General features: G+C 38.3%; 1 protein-coding gene across 9 annotated transcripts in view; it reads left to right on the forward strand.

Annotated features, from left to right (window-relative positions):
* Positions 1 to 4912: 4912 nt before the first annotated feature.
* Positions 4913 to 18923, forward strand: part of LOC149225026 (uncharacterized) — a 424173-nt gene continuing 410162 nt past the window's right edge. For 3 of the 9 annotated variants that reach the window (XM_089386426.1, XM_089386428.1, XM_089386427.1), the window contains exons 1-2: positions 4918 to 5268; positions 5348 to 5404. In XM_089386426.1, coding sequence (XP_089242552.1) covers positions 5092 to 5268; positions 5348 to 5404 — 234 coding nt within the window. In that variant the 5' untranslated portion in view covers positions 4918 to 5091. Of the gene's footprint in view, positions 5269 to 5347; positions 5405 to 18923 lie in introns of all 9 variants that reach the window. The other 6 variants (XM_089386429.1, XM_089386425.1, XM_089386430.1 and 3 more) reach the window with 3 other exon arrangements.

The following is an 18923-nucleotide window of genomic DNA, read 5'->3' on the forward strand; positions in this document are numbered from 1 at the left end:
GCCCCTTTGGTGAATGGGAGGGCTACTGACTTCTTCAAGGCCTCTAGAGGGCTGAGGCAAGGGTGTCCTCTCTCCCCCTTTCTCTTTGTCCTCCAAGCCTCTGTTCTCAGCTTCCTTTTGAATAAAAAGCATATTGATCAAGAAATAAAGGGGCTGAACATCGCTAGAGGTGTTAAAAACATAAACCATGCGCTCTTCGCGGATGATTCTCTCTTACTGGGTGCTGCCTCCTTGCCCTCGGCTAAAAGATTTAAAGAAGTGGTGGATGCCTACTGTGAAGACTCAGGAAGCAGCCTCAATAAAGGCAAATGTCATATCTTCTACTGGAACACTACTGCCAGTATGCTCCAAGCCATCTCCAGTTGTTTCGGATTCGCAACCTCCTCTTCTTGGTCATCCTTCAAGTATTTGGGGCTCCCTGTCTTCCAGAAAAGAGCTCTCAGTAGTGACTGGCTGCTTCTGTTGGAAAAATTCAAGTTCAAAATCCAATCCTGGGGCTTCAATTGGCTCAATCTGGCTGGAAAGACAGTGCTCATAAAAGCTGTCTTGAACAGCCTTCCCATCTATCAGTCTACAATCATGATGGCTCCCATTGGCATCATGAGGAAAATGGAGGAATATATAAGGAGATTCTTTTGGAAAGGCAGAAAAGAAAATGAGAAGAAAATCCCATTACTAAGCTGGGATATAATCTCCTTGCCCATAATGGAAGGTGGACTAAACTTTAAGAATATCAGTAAGCAAAATGTTGCATTAGGTGCAAAATTGTTATGGAGGATAATCGCCCCAAATCCGGGTTGGGCTCAACTAGTGATGTGGAAAAAATATTACCGTGGGAAGAGAACTCGTTGTCTGAACAACCCCTCTACAACCTCCAGATCGATGATCCACAAAATGTGCGTAAAAGCTTTATCCTTGATCAATCTCCATGCACACTGGATCCCTAGAAATGGCAAGCGCATTAAAATTTGGGAGGATCGTATAATGGGCAACGACCCCCTTATTGATGACCACTCCCTGGCTTCTTTGAAAGATTGGATGGACAGAGCTGGATTAAAAACTTTGTGGGATATTTCTTAGTGGGAGAACGGTGACTGGCAGAGTTGGAAGAAACTAGAGGTGCTGTCGTTCCTTTCCAAAGACTACGCCGATTTTCTTTCCCTCTTAAAAGGAAAAGCCCCATTGAACAACAGAAAACCTGATACTCGGGGATGGGGTTCGATCCCTGGGCGTTATTCAGTTGCGCAGGTTTATAAGCAATCCATGCTGCAGCCTAATGTCCCCCCCGATCCGAAGCCCTGGCAGGTAGTCTGGTCTCAGACAACGATCCCCAAAATCGACTCCTTCTGCTGGCTTCTTTGTCATCAGAGAATTCTGACTGATGATAGGCTTCGGAAAAGAGGATTTATTGGGCCATCCCGTTGCTCGCTTTGTGGGGAAGACGAAGAAAAAGCCTCCCATCTGATGCTCCTCTGCAATTTTGCTGTAGACCTTTGGAAAGAGGCCTTAAGACCTTGGAACATTGATTTCGCCCTCCCTAATCGCTGCTCAGATCTCTTCTCCAACTGGAAATTAAGGTACCTTGGTGGCACTTCTCAGAATGCTCATATCAAAGAAGCTTGGCTCGCCCTTCCCAAATTAATCTGCTAGCATAAATGGCTGGAAAGAAATCAAAGGATATTCAGAGACAAGAAGAGCGATCCCAAGAGAACTTGGGTAAAAATTAAAAGCCATCTAAAAGAGTATTTGGGAGATAAGCTAGACGGGGCAAATCTTAGTGACCAGGACGCTGAATGGGGCGCTTCTCTTAATTTCCATTTCATTGATATAGTCAGGCACCCCCCTCCCCTGCAACACTGGCAAATCCGCCTTAATGATGCAAAATTCTTTGAGTTTTGCATAAAGAAGGCAAGAACTACTCTATTTTTTGACAGAGTAGCAAAAGGTAACCCTAGTATTTCCGGAGCAGGTGGTGTAGTCAAAAGTGCAGAGGGCAGAATTGAATTTAGATACGCCTAGGGAGTGGGCTTTAATACCAGCATCCAAGCTGAAGCTCTGGCTCTACTCTAGGGGCTCAAGCTGCTCATTTTTTTGGGTATCAAAGATGCAATAGTTTTCGGGGACTCCCAGTCTATTATAAAGACCATCGTGGACAATTCTTCATCTTCAGATTTAAGGTTATCTAGATTGATGAGCAGAATTAGATCCCTGATAAAATCCTTTCAGAGTCTAGAATTCCTTCATGTAAAGAGAGATAACAACAAATAAGTTGACGCTGAAGCCAATAAAGCGGTTCTCCTCCCCCTCGGAGTTCTTCTAAGAGACGAAGACGAAGGATGGGATCCCATCCCTTAATTGGCTGTTAAAAATGTTTTACTGTCTTTTATTGGATCAATTTGTTTGTATCTGCAAATTAGGAAAGATTGAGAAGATTAATCGTAATATAGTTTGCAAAATCCGTAGGCTCATTAGTGGGGAAGCCATATGGTCCCCGCCCGAGGAGAAATCTGAACTCTGGCTACCTCTTTATAATCTGAATTGAGGCATTTCTGCCAAGAATCAATACATCATTCTAACCGTTTATGTCAAAAAAAAAAACATGGGTTCTCATAAACCTCGAGCTGAAAAAATACTAACAACTTTACCAAATCTAATTTAAATTATAAAATGAAATTCTTTCGGTAAAAATCACAATGCAATTTTTGTGTCTATGTGAGTGTGTTTCATCGTCAAGACAAAGATGGAAAGTTTGATCTAGGCGCGATAATAAAAAGTGAAGACGATGTACAGAGAATTGAGTAAAAAAAAGGGTCGTAAAAAATATACTAGAAACTAAATAACGTTAAAGAATATAATAATAATAAAAAATATTGAATTAAAATAATTAACATAAAGAATGAAAAAACAGAACTAATAAAAATACAGTGACTAAATCAAATCAAACATAACACTATATATATATATATATATTTATTGTCAAGGAAGATAAGAATAAAAACTAATCAAAATTAACTGAAAATAAAAAAATTCAAAATTGAAAATCTTAAAAACAATTTTCAATAAATTTTGAAAAATAAAGATCCAATTTAATAAATCAAAACAAATAATTATTAATAAAATAAATAAATAAATAAATTAAGAATATATAAATAAATGAAATTAAGAATATATATATATATATATATATAAAATAAATAAATAAAAAGAGAAAAGGACCATTAAAACAAAACTCAAACAAAACATAAAAGAGAAAAAATATATATAATAAAGAATTTAAGTTAAGAATAAAATACATGTCAAAGTAAACTTTTAATAACTAAGTAAAAAAATATAACTTATTCAAAAGTAAAAATATACTTGATTATTAGACAATAAAGATACCAAATAAATCAAAGAAATGATAAAGGAATATAATTAAAATATAAATATAATACAGTGAAATTGAATTATATTAGAAGTTAGGATGAAACATTAAAATGAAGAAAAATTGAAAGGAATAAATCAATAAAGTACAACAAAATTTTAATTAGTCAAATAAAGCAAGGTTGAAAGAGGAGGAAAGAAAAAACAATTAAGAAGAAAGGGTTGGGATCCAACAACTACTAATTTTCCAACCATTAGTGTGAGTTTTCTTTTAAAAGGCTTAGTGCGAGAAAGAACCATCATCTTTCTTTGATATAAGAACATCAAGGAATGAGAGGCTACTATTGATTTCATATTCCATAGTAAACGTGATTGAGCTAGATTGATTGTTAAGATGTTGAAAAAATAGATCAAATTTTCTCTGTCCATGATTCTAGACTATGCAGGTGTCACCCACAAACCTTTTCCAAAGTTTTTGCTTGAATTGGGTTGAGGCCAATGCTTTGGATTCAAAGTCCTCCATAAACATGTTAGCCACGACTGGGGAAAGAGGAGAACCCATGACCACGCCACAAGTTTGCTCATAGAATTCCCCTTCAAAGCTAAAGAAAGTTGAGGTAAGATAAATCTCAACCAACCTAGCTGTATCTGGATATGTAATGCGGTTGATAACCTTAATAGGCTCATTAATAGGGATACTAGTGTACATGAAGACTACGCCAAAATTAACAAGAATATCCCCAGGATCAAATTTTAATCCCTTTAACTCATTGACAAAAGATGAAGAGTCTTTGACAAATGACTCTGTCCGACCAACAAGGGGCTTTAACGTTTGAGCTAAATACTTGGGCAGAAATAAGTTGGTTTGCCAATTGTGTTGAAAATGAGTCGTAGCAGAGCCCCATCCTTATGGATCCTGGGAAGTCGATAGATCCTAGGAGTAAGAGGGTTACTCTCGATGAACTTATGGTTAATGGAACCAACAGTGCTACTGAATTTTAAGGCAAGAGCCATAACTTTCGAGATCCTCTTTAGGGGATTTTTATTAAGCTTCCTGTAGCTCCCACTATTACACAAGTGATCTAACATTTTTCTACGGAAATTGTCGTTATCTAAGATTACAACAACCCCACCCTTATCGAATTTGAGAATAACAATGTGAGGGTTATTGTTCAAAGACTTGAGAGCATCAAATTCTTGTTTGCTAATGTTATTCTTAGGGGCCTTTGCCTTTCTAAAAATCACTGTACAATCTTATCTTATAATATTGTTAGTGGTATGAGGAAAGTCCTTTATCCTAATCTTCTATAGAGATTTTTCTTGGAATTTTTTTTAAAACCTTTCTCCAAAAACTTTACATTATTTTAATATAATTTAATTTTTTTGCTTTTTGAACGACTTTACATTATTTTAGTTTAAAATTGATTTTTTATTTTAACATTTTTGTTTTATTTTATTTTTGAACGACTAGAGACATTTAAGTAGTGTTATTTTTCTTTTTATAATATATATATCTATTACTTTTATTTTTATGTTATTTCACCTGGTAAAATGTGTACATGAGCCTTTGGGCACGACTATCTCCTGAAAATGACTCCCTTTTACACCCACAAGTGTTCAAGGAACCGCCAAACAACTTTCGAAGTATAAACATTTAGAGGCTCTCACAGATGCACGGAAATCCATCTTTAATTTGTGACACTGGTTACTGAAACAGGACGAAAAAGGATGCCTAAAAGGAAGAGGAATCACTATGGTGCAGAGTTTGGCGAGAAGATGGCCAGCACGGGAAGCCTTTCTGATGATACACTGCTCTCCATTTTTTCACACATTTCAACTCGAGATTTGCTTTCCCGGCTGGCTCTAGTCTGCAGGCGTTGGCGGCGCGTTACAAAGTCCTCTATGGTAACTAATCACAATTTTACCTTCAACCGAACCATATATTTATCCATACCCTTATTCGTAATTTGGGTTTGTTTTTCAGGTTAAAGAGCTGGTGCCTTCCATTCTATGCCGCTACGACCGGCCTTGGGGATCCGTGGTAACTGTCATCTAATTTGTTAGCTCAGAAATGAATATCTACGTGGTGATTCTAATGGAATGCATGGAGTTGCCATTACAAGTAGTTTCCAATGCAAGTAGAGCAGCTGGGATTGAATTAAATTCGTGGCTGGCAATGGCACAATAAACCCTTGTAACAAACCCAATGTTGACATCGTTGGTTCTCTTATGTACTTTTTAGTCCCATCGACCTAATTTCGACTGGCATTAATTGGTTACATTTTTCATATTTGTTCATGAATGGGCTGGCATTAATTGGTTACAATTTTCATCTTTGTTCATGAATGGGCAAGGAAGGAAACAGAGGATCATCTTCTTCGTCTTTTTTAATTTAATCTTTAATTTTTTTTTTTTGAGACCCGGGGAAGCTGTTTGAATTTTGAAATTGTCACAAAAATGGACACAAAGCAAGCTCACAAATGCTTTCCTGTTCAGATACTCTCTAAATACCCCTGGTTATCTACTGCCGACCAAGTAGGGGTTGAACCGGGTCATCAGAGAAGATTACACACAAAAAATTTAAGTCACTTGGGTATATCCACCCCACGGGCTCAAACCCAAGATGGATACTATGCATAGCATTTCATGGAGATGAGAGACAGTTTCATTGTCAGACTGCCCACATACTTTGCCATTGGATACATGCACTTATGATCCTTCTTGGCCAATTCAGAGTTGGTTCACATTAGCTTCGTGTGGACGCTGATCACTATATTCTATGAGCAAAGAGGTTTTGCCTACTTTGTCATTTACAGGAGATGGAGGAGCATTTCAGTTTTAGGTTTCCCATCTATTACGAGATCCAAGGTTGGTATAATTTTCTCTTCGGAGAGTCATAGAACTCCCTCCCCATATTTTTAGATATTTGGACCAAGGATGCTTGCTCTTATACACGAGGTGGGTTGTAAGAGTTAGATCCTCCTCACTTAGATCGTCTCCTCCACCCCCCAATGAAACACCACAAGGATGACTACGTCCTTCTTCATGGTTCTTACTGACAAAGGCACCAAGATACATGCACATAGCAGCTACACCCCTACTTTTAATTCCATGTGATCACGAGGAGACGTTTGATCTTTGCCCACAAGATCTTTGTGGTCGGTGTCATGTTTACACCCAGAACAGTTCTTCCAGTCACAACAAATAGACCTTTTCCTCCTCCAAATTTCAACAATGCAACCTCTTCTAAACGGAACGATGCACCACAGACCCACTATTTAAGATCTTGTCGCTCTAGCTCATCTGAAGAGTTTCGTCAATGGTTTCTTTGCTTTGGTGTCAGATGGTAGGAGGGACCTGCTTCCTATGAACATTTACTCAACGAATAACAACTTTTCCTTATTGTCATGCTCATCATTCGTAGGTGATGACAGTAAGGGGCCTTGAACACTCTCCTTTGGCATCCATTTTTGAGACATCCTCCCAATTTCTCGAGCTCTTTACAAGGATTCTTTCTTTCTTCATCCTTGTGATTTCTAACTTTATATCTCACTATTGGATGACAGACTTTAGTTCTTAGGCCTTGGATTCATAGATACATTTGCTTTTATAGGAGTTGCACTCCCACTTTGACTTGTGTGTTGATTATGATGTACGTAGTAGTCACTTTGACCAATTTTTGGTCACTTGTTGGATATTAATCAAATTATGTTATCTTATCTTTATTAGTAAAACCCTTGAAAGAGAAACATCCATAGAGCAAAGTAAAAGCTTGCTTATTATGTTATCCCGATCATTATGTTGAGAGGCGCTTTCTATATACTAGTATGAAAGAGATTGTAACATTTGTCTTGTATACAATGCATGTGGCCAAAAAAAAGAGAAGTATTTTCACATCCATTTATCTTTAATAAAATAGAAACAAAAATATCAATAACAATAAATAATTCGCATGCATGTATCTAAATCAACAAAGGATTCATTTTAACTATAGAACTATCAAATGTAGTTGAAGAAACAAATCCATCTAGGGGCAAACCTTTCTTCAAGTTCTTTTTAGTATAAAAAATGTTTTTGTTTCAGTGGTATTCGATCTATCGCTTTTGGTGCTTGTTAGATCTAGAGTTAAGATGACTCTATGCTAGTCATTGTACAATGAAGATTGATATCCTACTTACAGAGCAAATCCTTGCATGTTGATTGCTTACTTATTTGCTGTTCACTAAATCACAACTCAGCTAGCTATCCCTAAGATAGCTAGATGCTCCAAATTAAGCTTACTTCATCTTGTGATCCATAAATGCATGGTTTGATTAGTATGTTTGCACAAGAGAGGAACTTCTTTAAGCAATTTGTGAAACCATTGTGTAAATTCCTTAACACTCTCATTCTCAGTTTTCTTGGCTCCTTGGAACTTAGCCAAGAGTTGCATGCCTTCCTTAACAACAACCCATCTTTTGTTGAAAAAAGCTTGATGGAAATAGTCCCAACTTTTAAGACTTCCTTCAAGTAAATCTAGGTACCAATTCCTAACACTTTCTTTTAAGGACAAGGGAAATGACATCATGATAATGTCTTCTTCTTTTATCAGTTTTCCACCAATAACCGAATATAATTCATGCATGTGTTTGTCGACTATGATAGGATTAGTCCCATTGAATTTGGGTAGCCATTCCTCATATTTATCAAGAAATCCATGTGTAGCATTAGGGAGCCCACTCACATCCATTGGTTTGAATGCAACGCTAAGCCATGGCCTGGCCATTGTGTTGGTGGCAAATGAACTACCAAAGAGGCTCCTAACTACAGGGGATGGGGAAGCTATAGGGGAAGTTGAGGAAGTAGTTGTCTTATGATTATTTATTTCTTTATTGGAGTTATGGCTTTGTTAGATGAACTACCAAGGGAAATGGAAGGTTCCGATTTTGCAATCACTAGATGAGAATCTATGTTGTAGTTTCAAGGTTATTCTCACCAAAATTTTATTGAACCGTAGACTTTGGATTACGAGGAGGTTGACTCAACTCCTTGTTAATAGTGACAAAGATGTTGCTACAAAATCGAGCAGGTTCGGTGAAAGGCTTCACCAGGCGAGGAGCTAGACCTAATGGCAACAATGAGGAAGGGTTGCTACTATCACCTTAACAACCTTCCTCCTGCTGTTTAGTGGGATTTCAACCACAAGGGAGGCTTCCCTATGCCACCTATAAGACATTCTAATACTATGGCTCAAGGTGACTTATTTTGGAGGTCTAAGGATCGATAGAGGGATTGACAAGGCTAAACATGACCAGGGTATTCAAAGCTAGGGTTCAAGCCCTCTAAGGTTAGACTAATAACAAGGTTGCTATAAGTTAGGGTTTGACTGATGTTCAATATTAGGGTATGTAATGGCATATGACAGCCTTAGAAAAACCCTACAAATGATGTTCGACATGAAAGAAATAAGGGCTTCCAATAGACAATAAGGCTAACTCAAGCTAGTAGGTTTTAAGGCTATTAATTGTGTATAAACAACAATAAATGGAGATGACATCAACCCTTCCAGGGCATGCAATACTACCTACAATGTTAGATTTTGCTTTTAGAGGGTTTAGATAGATTGACCTACTATTTAGAACCACCCATGTAATAAAACAACACTTTACACACAAATTTGCACCTAAAACCCTGGCGGCTGGCCTAACTGTCTAGGAGAGAAAATCTAAGGGAATTTTTGTTTTGAGATGACCAATACACTTCTAGATCAATGCCTTAACCTACAAGAGCAAACACAATCTTAATGGTGCAAAATATGAAGGGAGGACTGTGATAGAGTAAGGGGGGATGCTCTAGGACATCCACTTGTGAAACCCTAGTTACTATTCTTGTGAGAAAGAAATTAATTATAAGGTCTGCACACTAGAAGTTTCCATACAGGCTATGAAGAAGACAATTCCACATGCAATGATGAAGCATAGTTTCACCAATGATAAGCATTTAGACATGGAACAATAGAAACCCTAGTTTAAACTTAAACATTTAAAGCATGCAAAATATCAATAATCAATAATAAACTTGTAAAATCTTCCACAATAGCACTTCTTTCAATCCTAGAATAGTATCTCCAAGCAAAAGTCACATCTAATAGCAAGTCACATTCATAAAGGATCACATTATGCCCAAGTAGTGAATAAGGGAGCTAGTTCACACTCTTTTAGAGAGGCTGAATTCACATGTGTGATGATGAAATAAGAAGTGAGGGGGAGGCTCTGTTTATACGAGTCTTCTCCCACTCACTTTACAATAAAATGACTAAAATCCCTATGAACAAGTTCACTTTTGAGTGTTCCACAAGAAAGAGGTTACAAGCCAACCTCGTACCTCAAAAATAGGACAAATGTGCCATAAAAGCTCACACATGTGGGAATAAATGCTGCAAAAGTATGATGTCACCCTCTAAATGAGCTCAATAAGTGTTTAAAATGTGAGAGAAGGGTCTCTCCATGGTTCACATCGTGCCCAAGATGCCCTACATCACCCTCAAAAGAGGAAAAGTGGTGATGTGGCATCAAATATCTCAACCATTGAGGTTCCAAGGTGATGTACAAGCCCTCCATTGTCATCTCCATGACGACCATCATCATCTAGGCTCTGTATCAAGTGATGCCCATTAAACAATGTCAAGGCCAACTTGGGGGAATCCTGGGTCCGTTGTGTCCATCATTAATATCTCCAACATTAGGCATCTTGGGCTAAATGCCTTAACATCTGGGCATCATGGTGTCAACATCTCATTGTAACTTTATCATGATTTTATACATATGTTCTAATTAAAAATGATACAAAAACATGCTAGAAATCTGAAAATTAAATGAAATCCCTTTTTGTGATCTCAAATTCATTGGTTTGGTTGTTTTTTGTCAAATTTAGCATCCTGCATGTAAAGATGTGAGGTTTGGGGGAAGTCTGTACATTTTTTTTCAATGTTTTTGGATGTTTGACTTAGTTTTATATGCAAGAAAAGGCTTGGTGGAAGACAATCATTTTAGTGGAGAGGCAATGAAGTTCTTTTTGTTGTGGACAATGTGTGTTTGGGATAAAAGATCAGACTGTGAGGAAATATTTTTTGTTGCATGATGATCAAGAATTTTTAGTGCTTACGCGGGGTTGAGATTTGCGGTATTGAGACACTTTGTTCTTACAACAACATAAATTTCTGTATAGTTATTGAAGAGCATTGTGAAATCTTAAATGATCTTCATGCAATTATTTATGTAAAGTTCTATATTTTGTGCACTTGTAATTATATTGGTCCAGATACATTACTGTATATCGAAATGATGATCGAGAGTTCAGTAAAGATGTTTTATGGTCTCGAAATGAGAGGATCATTAGGTGACGACCTTGCAGGAAATAGTCCTAGTATGCAAGACCCGTCGTATACTGATGAATTAGGGAAAGAACTTGACACAATGTTCTGAGAGCAATGCTGTTACGAGATAAATGAAAGGGAAATGGAATTGAACCTATATCAAAGTGGAAGTGCGCCACCAACAATGGAAGGATTACTGGCTACAGTGGGGGGCTTTTTCAATTATAATGGCGTCTTTGTATCAACGACTATTGAGAATGGCAAATATCGATAATAATAATCACGACTTCATGTTTGAAGAAGAACTAAGGTCTAATCCAACATACTTGTCCTACTATTATTCTCATGTAAACCTAAACCCCAGCCTCCCCTCTCCAGTACTCTCCAAAAGGCCTGAACGTCAACCCTAAGGAACCCAATGCAAGCATGATGTCAACATTTCAGCTAACATTTGTGGAGACAAAATTAATTTTTTAAAAGCTACTAGGTTGACTTGTGACCTAGGCCTTTACCTGCACATTAATTTATTGTTATAGAAGCTTCTAGGCTAAAACAGGACATGCTAGAGCACATATATATTAGAGAGACCTCACTTGATCTCTCATCATCATCACAGTTGGAACTTCGACTTCATATTGGAATTCACACTTGTTCCCTTGTGGAAGATTTGGATCCCTTGTATGCATTTTGACATTTGGAGCTTATTCTTGGATATTTCTTGGTGTTATTCTTTGGATAATGGAAGGAATTTTTGCATGTTTTCTTGTAAGTGTTCTTTATTATTGAATATCTATTTTTCTATGTCTAATGTATGGAATCATTGATTCTAGGTCATGTTAAAATTATGCCCTAGTTTGTTGAAAAATAATGGAATTGCTATCTAGATGAATATTTCATACATTACTCATGTATAACATGTATTAAACAAACCTAGTGGTGAACTCATTGTAGCTCTCCCATGAAAAATCCATTTTTTATTGAGTGGGTAAATGCTTGAAATTTGCTTGCCAAGGCATCAAATTTTGGCCTCCTTGAAAACAAGTTTAGCTAGCCGCATCAAATTTTGGCCTCCTTGAAAACAAGTTTAGCTAACCTAAATCATCCTAGACTCCATTCTCCCAAGGAACAAGGCACTAGTCCAACTTGTTGGTGATCAATCTCATATTTTATCCATCTTTTCTCTCTCTTAAATTCAGTCCTTTCAAGGCTAGGGCTAGAAACCAAGGCTTGGGGCAAAATTTTAGGGAAGGGGTATTTTGGAGGTTGGAGAGCCTAAACATCAAGTAGATAGGGCTTTCCACGAAACCTATCAATTTGGTTGGCATCCACTTCAATTCCATCTACAAATTCTCTTACCCTAGGTGTTTGTCCTAAGAGGGAAACCCATGTTTTTCTTCCCTGAACTTAAGGACTTTCTTGAAGGTATCATGAGCCTTGGCTTAGCCAATATACATTGTAAGAAACCTTTTCTTCTCGCCTTGACCTTGAGTTACTACAACACTCATCAAATTAATCAAACCTAAGGTCTAGTGCCTCTATATCTAGGTATCTTCATAGAAAGCGAATTGCTCCCTTGAGAAGCCTTGAACCAAAATTGCGTCTTCCTTGAAGACCTCCCAGCTGTTGAGTTTTCAAGTGCAATAGAGACAAGCACTAATTTCTGAAATGTTGATAATTACTTCAAATGATATAGATCTTATTTTGACAATTCCAGTTTATCATGAAGCAATTTCACTTCAGAAATTCAACCATAAAACCATAAGGACAATAGAGACCACAATGCACAAAGAGAACACAAGATTTATTCGGGGAAAACCCACTTGAGGGAAAATCCAACAACCTTTTTCTTAGAGAAATTCTTTAGTTCAACAAGAGATACATCTAATGTAGCTAGTCAACTATGAGTCAAACCAACTAATAATGCTTATGGTCAAACTTTGTACCCTCAAGTCAAGCCTCCCAATCTTCCCAGCAACTCGCTCTGGTCTGATCTTCCCTGGGAAAAATTTTGGCCTCCAAAATATGCTCAGAAATTCAGCTTCCTAGAATTTCAGCCTCCCTAGAATTTTGGCCTATCTAGAATATGTTGCCCCAAAGACTGCGCAGAAACACACATGCAAGCTAGGAGAGAGAGATGCGAGTTAGAGAGAGAGAAAGATGATCTTCGTCCTTCTTGTCCTTTGCTTGGATGCCCAAAAACTGTCTTTCTTGTGTGAGGTCGAATGGTGCCTTTGTGGAGGAGATCAAATGCTTTATATAGTGATTTACCTATCCAGAATGGGCGTGTCCCTTCACTGGGACAACTTGACTTGAGGAATGGCTGACTTGAATATTTTGAAGCCAAAATCCAAAATTCAAATTTCACAATTTTCTCTTTTAAATCTGACATGAAAAACATGTCTTATAATAAATATTTCAAGGGCTAAATAATCAAAATGACATGTAGTATATGTCTTACAAATTATTTATTCATTATAAGGGCTAAAATAGATTATAAAGACCGACCGTAGCTACAAAATTCAACACTAGTGAGATCATTGCATACCTTAACCGTAGAATACAAATTGTAAGTGATCTCTATCCTACAGGGACTCCCCCCATTGGTGAAAGTCTTTAAAGAGTAGGGGGTTTTGGCTGTGGTGACAGTTGGCCACTACCTTGTAGTTGCTTATAGGTCTAGTTTATACCTTGTAGGGTTTTCCTCCTCAAGGTTTGCTAGATTTTGCGGCAATAGGGATTGTTGACCACTAAAGTTGCACCGGAATTTTTTTTGAAGACTCCATGCTCAAGGATATGTCAGAGCATTCCTAGACTTATAGAGTTCTAGATTTCATTAGGGCTTCTAAGCCCCTTTCCTTCTCTCTTTCTTCATTCAGTCCTTAGATTCGCAACCCTACGGGGATATTGTATAAATGGCATTAGCATGATGAATAAATGTAATAGACCTAGCATGTTGAGACTCGATCAACAAGTGAGTACACCTTTGAGTGTTTTTTTCGCTTGGTTAATTATTCTTGCTTTTCAGCGGAGAATAATTTTCTAGGTTTTTTCACTCACTGCATTACCCCAAAGCCGGGGTGACGGCTTGAAGATCGTGCCTTAAGTCCATCTTAGTGTCTAGGGTCAATGTGTGAAAATTTGGAAGCCCAAATTTCTACTGCAACAACTGATTATGTTTCTTCTATTTGTTAATTACTGAACGAAATTATTTTTTGTTTCCTACAAGAAACACCGAAACTAATACACTGCAGTCTTGCGGAAACAAAAAACTGAGCAAGAATGAAATACACAACACATGACACCGTTATTTTTGGAAAAATGTCCCCAGAAAAATCCAATTCAGGAAAACCGATGCAACAATTGAGGGTTTTGTTATTATGCAGTAGTAATTTCTGAATATAATCTCTGAATGCCCTGTTGGCTATCCAATACAAAGAATATCACGGACAGAGAGATAAGTGAGATTACCTCACAATATCACTGGAGATCCTGTCTGATCTAGCCACTGAATGAACAACCCCTGGTTACCTCTGTGCAGTCCCAGTGTCAGCCTAGCATCACAACCTCTAGAGACAGCATCACCCCTTCTGCTGATCGATTTGTTGCCTAGGAACTTTGATTTTCACCTCTTGGTCTCACACGCCGGCTTCTGATATCGATTCCTCCAACAAATTTTCAGACCTCCTCAAAGCTTCTGTGCTGCCTCTGCGGCAGCCTACGTTGGCCAGCTTAGCCACTTCACTGCCTCTCCCGGATCTTTCTCTGCCTTCTCTGCTTAGTATTCCCGAATCAGGAGAAATCTCCAACCGGAACTATCCTTGCCCCTCGCTGCAAAAGATCACTTCGAATTTCTCTCCGGCAATTGCTCTGCTTCAGAATTTCGATCTTCTGATCTCTACTCAACTTGTTTTCAAATGCCCATCAAGCCTCCTCTTATAATCCTTCTGTTGAGAACCAACGACATAGATTAGGTCCTAATCAATGGCTCATATCATTTTGGCTTGATCCTCGTCTTCTTCTAGAAGTTTCATCCACAATTAGATTAATACCCTTTAAATATTTTAATTCCTAAGTTTAGACTTAGGCACCCATTAAAAATAATTAATTATTTTAATAAAACTGATTCCGGGTGGAATTTCCCAAAACGATTTCTGGGTATTGGAGAATGCATGTGTCTAAGTCTCCTTGCAATTTTTGAGACTTAGAGCACATTCGATGCTACCAAAAATCAACATATATTACCATGCTAGGTCATCTCTAAAATTTCGCGGAATTTGATTAGGTCTAAGTAGGATAATTTAATAATTAAAAATTTCTTTGTAATAATGTAAATAAGTGGCCTTGGGAAATGTTTGGGGCGTGTGACTACTCAAAATTCATCCTCAGAGGCCCAAAATTCCTTTGACACTCACTTTGAGGGTCAAAAAACAACTTATAGTCCCTCAAAAGTCAATTTTCCTAATGTCACTGGCAAAAATGAGGAAAAATTAAAAAAAAATTAATAATTGGAAATATTTTTTTTTCCAAATTCAGAAAAAGAGTCAAATAGGTGACATGGAAGATTGAGGGGAAGCAAATGATGATGTGGCAACTAGATGGGGCCCAACAAATAAGGCATAACACGAAGTCAAAGGCAGTCAACAAAGTTCCACGTTGAGTTCATGAGGCAACATATGGTAAAAGTTTCAACTTTGATTTAAATGTGAAGAGATTAAAGTATGAAGTTCATAAAGGGGAATGGGCGTCACCTCACCCTCTTATTTTACGCATGATCAACCAAAAGGATAAAATGCACATGCCAAAACATAATTATCAGAACCAGACTGGTCATTGAATTGGTAGACCCCTTGGACTGAGAACCAGTCGGAAACCAGTAAAAAAACTGGTCAACCAAAAACACATAAAATATTCAAATTTTAAAGAAAAACATATATATTCATGTGGATCTATATGAATCCAAACCATTTATACACAAATAAGCAAAAGGTCTCATTTATATAGCATGTAAGTGTGCACATAACCAAAATAACACCGAGTGCTATCCATCTCTACCAAAAATACACTAGCAAACAAGCTCCACATGGCCTCTAGCATGGAAAAAAAACTATGCTACAACAAATACCTACATATCATCAAAATAATTGCCTATATTGGGATCTTTGTCATGAATGTCACCCTCTAAGCATTACAATAAGATAGAAAACGCATAGCATGTCAAGTCAAGATTTTGTTTTGAGTGATGGGTACCTTTTTTAGTAGGCTCATGATAGAGGAGTTCGAGAACCAATGCCATTAACACCAAGGTACATAGAGGGCTTGGTGCTCTTGATTAAATACTAGTTCCATACCCTTTTACATGATAAAATCCAATGTAGTCTTGCAATCTCCCCAATCCTGAAATCCTAAAAAATTGTTAAGTTTGCTGGATTTTTAGTGAGATCTAAAGTTCTTCTTTCTCCATATGAAATCCAATGAGGTCAGAACTACTCTCAAACATTCTGAGTCATTTAATGGCAATGTTAAAAATTTAAGTAAAAGGATAAAAATGAAAGATAAAGGAGAATGCCACTTTTACATTAAGAATTTAACATTACCTTGAATTGCATAGCATCCATCAGTAGGGAAATATGGTCAAATACTAGGCTTCCCGTGTCATAAATCACTATTTTTTTGAAAAAAAAATTGCGTTCAACGGGTCCTTGGCCGTAATGTACAAAATCGGTCGGTTCAGTATCGAATCGACCAGTGCAACGAAAAAAAGCTAGTTCGGTACTGAACTGACCAATTTCGTACAAGAATCGGCTAGTTCGATATCGAACTGATCGATTTGGTACTGAAGCAACCAAAAAGGGTTCAGGTCACCTGTCCAAATCGGTTTTGGCCTCAAATTGGTTGGACTGGTCAGTTCAGATCAGTTTGGTCTGATCTTGATAACACTTGCCAAAAGAATGATCCACGTGTTAATTTTTGTAGCATTGGATGTGTTCTAGCCATGGAATTTGGTGGAGACGCTAGAATACACGAGATCTCTAAAACCCATAAATCATTTCTAGATATTCTGCCTAGAAATGACTTAATTAGATTATTAACGAATTTTTAAATACTTCCTAAGTCTAAACTCAGTGAATATGGTTAATTAATCAATATTAATTAAGTCAAGGCGAGAATCATCTAGAAACTCACATGTATCGATCCAGAGATAATCCTAGCCATCGATTATGTTTTAATCTTGGATGTTGGTGCTCCAACAGTGGATTAGAAGAGGAGGTCAATTTGGTGATGGAGAATACACTTGAGCAGTTCAATTTCCTGAGTAGCAATAGTCAGTTGTCAGAGAGAGAGTTAGAGATCGAAGCAGTGAGAGAGGGGCAGAGACTGTGAAACCGAAGGAAGATTTCTAGATCCGGTGAGTGCATTTGCAGAGAGGCAGAAGAGCCACAATGAGGCTAATGTTGGGGCAGCGTAGTAGCCTCTAGAGGTAATTTTGATTTTGCTGGGGAAAAGCCGAGTTTAGGTGATAGAGGTTGGACAAATTTTTTGGGGGCTAAGAGAAACATTTTCCTAGACAACATTATACTAGACAGCTTGAGGAGAGGTTGATTCAGACTAAGCGCAAAAGGGATTGCGCTAGGGTGACATAGTGCCTACGCAAAGATAGTTTGGACGGATCACTTGGAGCTGCAGCCAGAGCCTGGATTTGCCTGTGGGGTGAGGAAAATTCGTCACTAGATTTTTTCCAGTATTTTCTCTCCAGGATTGCCAGTGTTCGGCAACCAGATTGTACTCAGATTATTTCACTGTTGCTTAATAATAAAACTCTCAATTGTTGCACTATTTTTCCCAAGTTGGGGGATTGTCCGGGGACTTTTGTCCAAAAATAATTGTGTCATTTTTATGTGTGTGTGCTAGCATTTCTTCCAATGTTTATTCTTCCGCAGTTTTATTTGTGTAGGTTGCAGTGAGATTTATTCAGTATTTGTCATAGCAAACAACAAATAAATTGTTAAATAAAATTGACAATTAGGAGAATAATTTTCAGTTGCTACAATAGGATTCTAGCTTGGAATTTTCACATGGTATCAGAGTTGGCCGCTATTGGGCTTCGTGATCAGTACATGTTGGTTGGAGCTTCCAACTACGTCATTTGGAAGGCAAGGGTGTCCTTCCTTCTAGATGAATATGGCCTGAAAGCCTATATTGATGCAGTGGTAGCAATTTTCATGAAGGCAAATCATCTGAAAGAGTACAGAAAGGAGATGGCATGGGTGAAGAGGTTGATCCTAGACGGAGTCCGAGATCATATTGTCTCACATATAGCGGGCAAAGGAATGACCAAAGAGATGTGGGAGACCCTCTCCACACTATACCAAGGTACTTCCATGCAACGAAAGATGTACTTAGAAGAGAAGCTAAGATGCATCAGGATGCAAAAGGGGGAAACACATATCCCTTCCTCACCAGGATTCAGGAGGTCTGAGACCAACTGTTAGCTCTAAGTTGTTGGGGCAACGCCTCAACCCACGGAGCTAGTGTGATTGGCACTCAATGATGTCTCAGAGGATTGGCAGGTCTTTGTCCAAAGCATATTGGGCAGAGATAGGCTACCAGAGTGGGACAATATGTGGGCTGATTTGCAGGAGGAGTTGAGACGAGCTCTATTCAAGAGCTCCGTCAGTGGCAGCAACAACAACGGATCAAAGGTGGTGAAGGAGGAGGAGAATGTGGCCCTCGTATCAACGGGTCCCAGTCAGGGGCAGGGGGAGCAGAGAAAGAAGAAGGACCTGTCGAAGGTCAAGTGCTTCAGATGCGCTGAGCTTGGTCACTACAGTACCCAGTGTCCTCATAGGAAGAAGGACAAGGAGGAGAAGCAAGACCAACAGGCAGCTTCAACAGAGATTGATAGACTTTCCTCCAGGCTGGAGGAAGACTTCGCCATGTTTGCTGATATACCTCCACGGGTGAGGTGGGGTGACTTGGTGTTGTAGCCCCATAGCGCTATAGTTGGGCAAGATCCTTGAGGTGTCCACCTCTTGGATCAATACCTTGCTACGGGGGCCCACATTATTCAGTAGCAGGGTGGATCAGTGACAGTTGATGCAGTAAGATGCCAACGTGATAGTTGTAGAGACTAGCAACAGTAAGATGCCAACGTGATAGTTGTAGAGACTAGCAACAGTAAGATGCCAACGTGACAGTTGTAGAGACT

Source organism: Pinus tabuliformis, chromosome Q (genome assembly GCF_031772625.1).
Source record: "Pinus tabuliformis cultivar Carrire ecotype Pingquan chromosome Q, CPIR1, whole genome shotgun sequence".
Classification (NCBI taxonomy): domain Eukaryota; kingdom Viridiplantae; phylum Streptophyta; class Pinopsida; order Pinales; family Pinaceae; genus Pinus; species Pinus tabuliformis.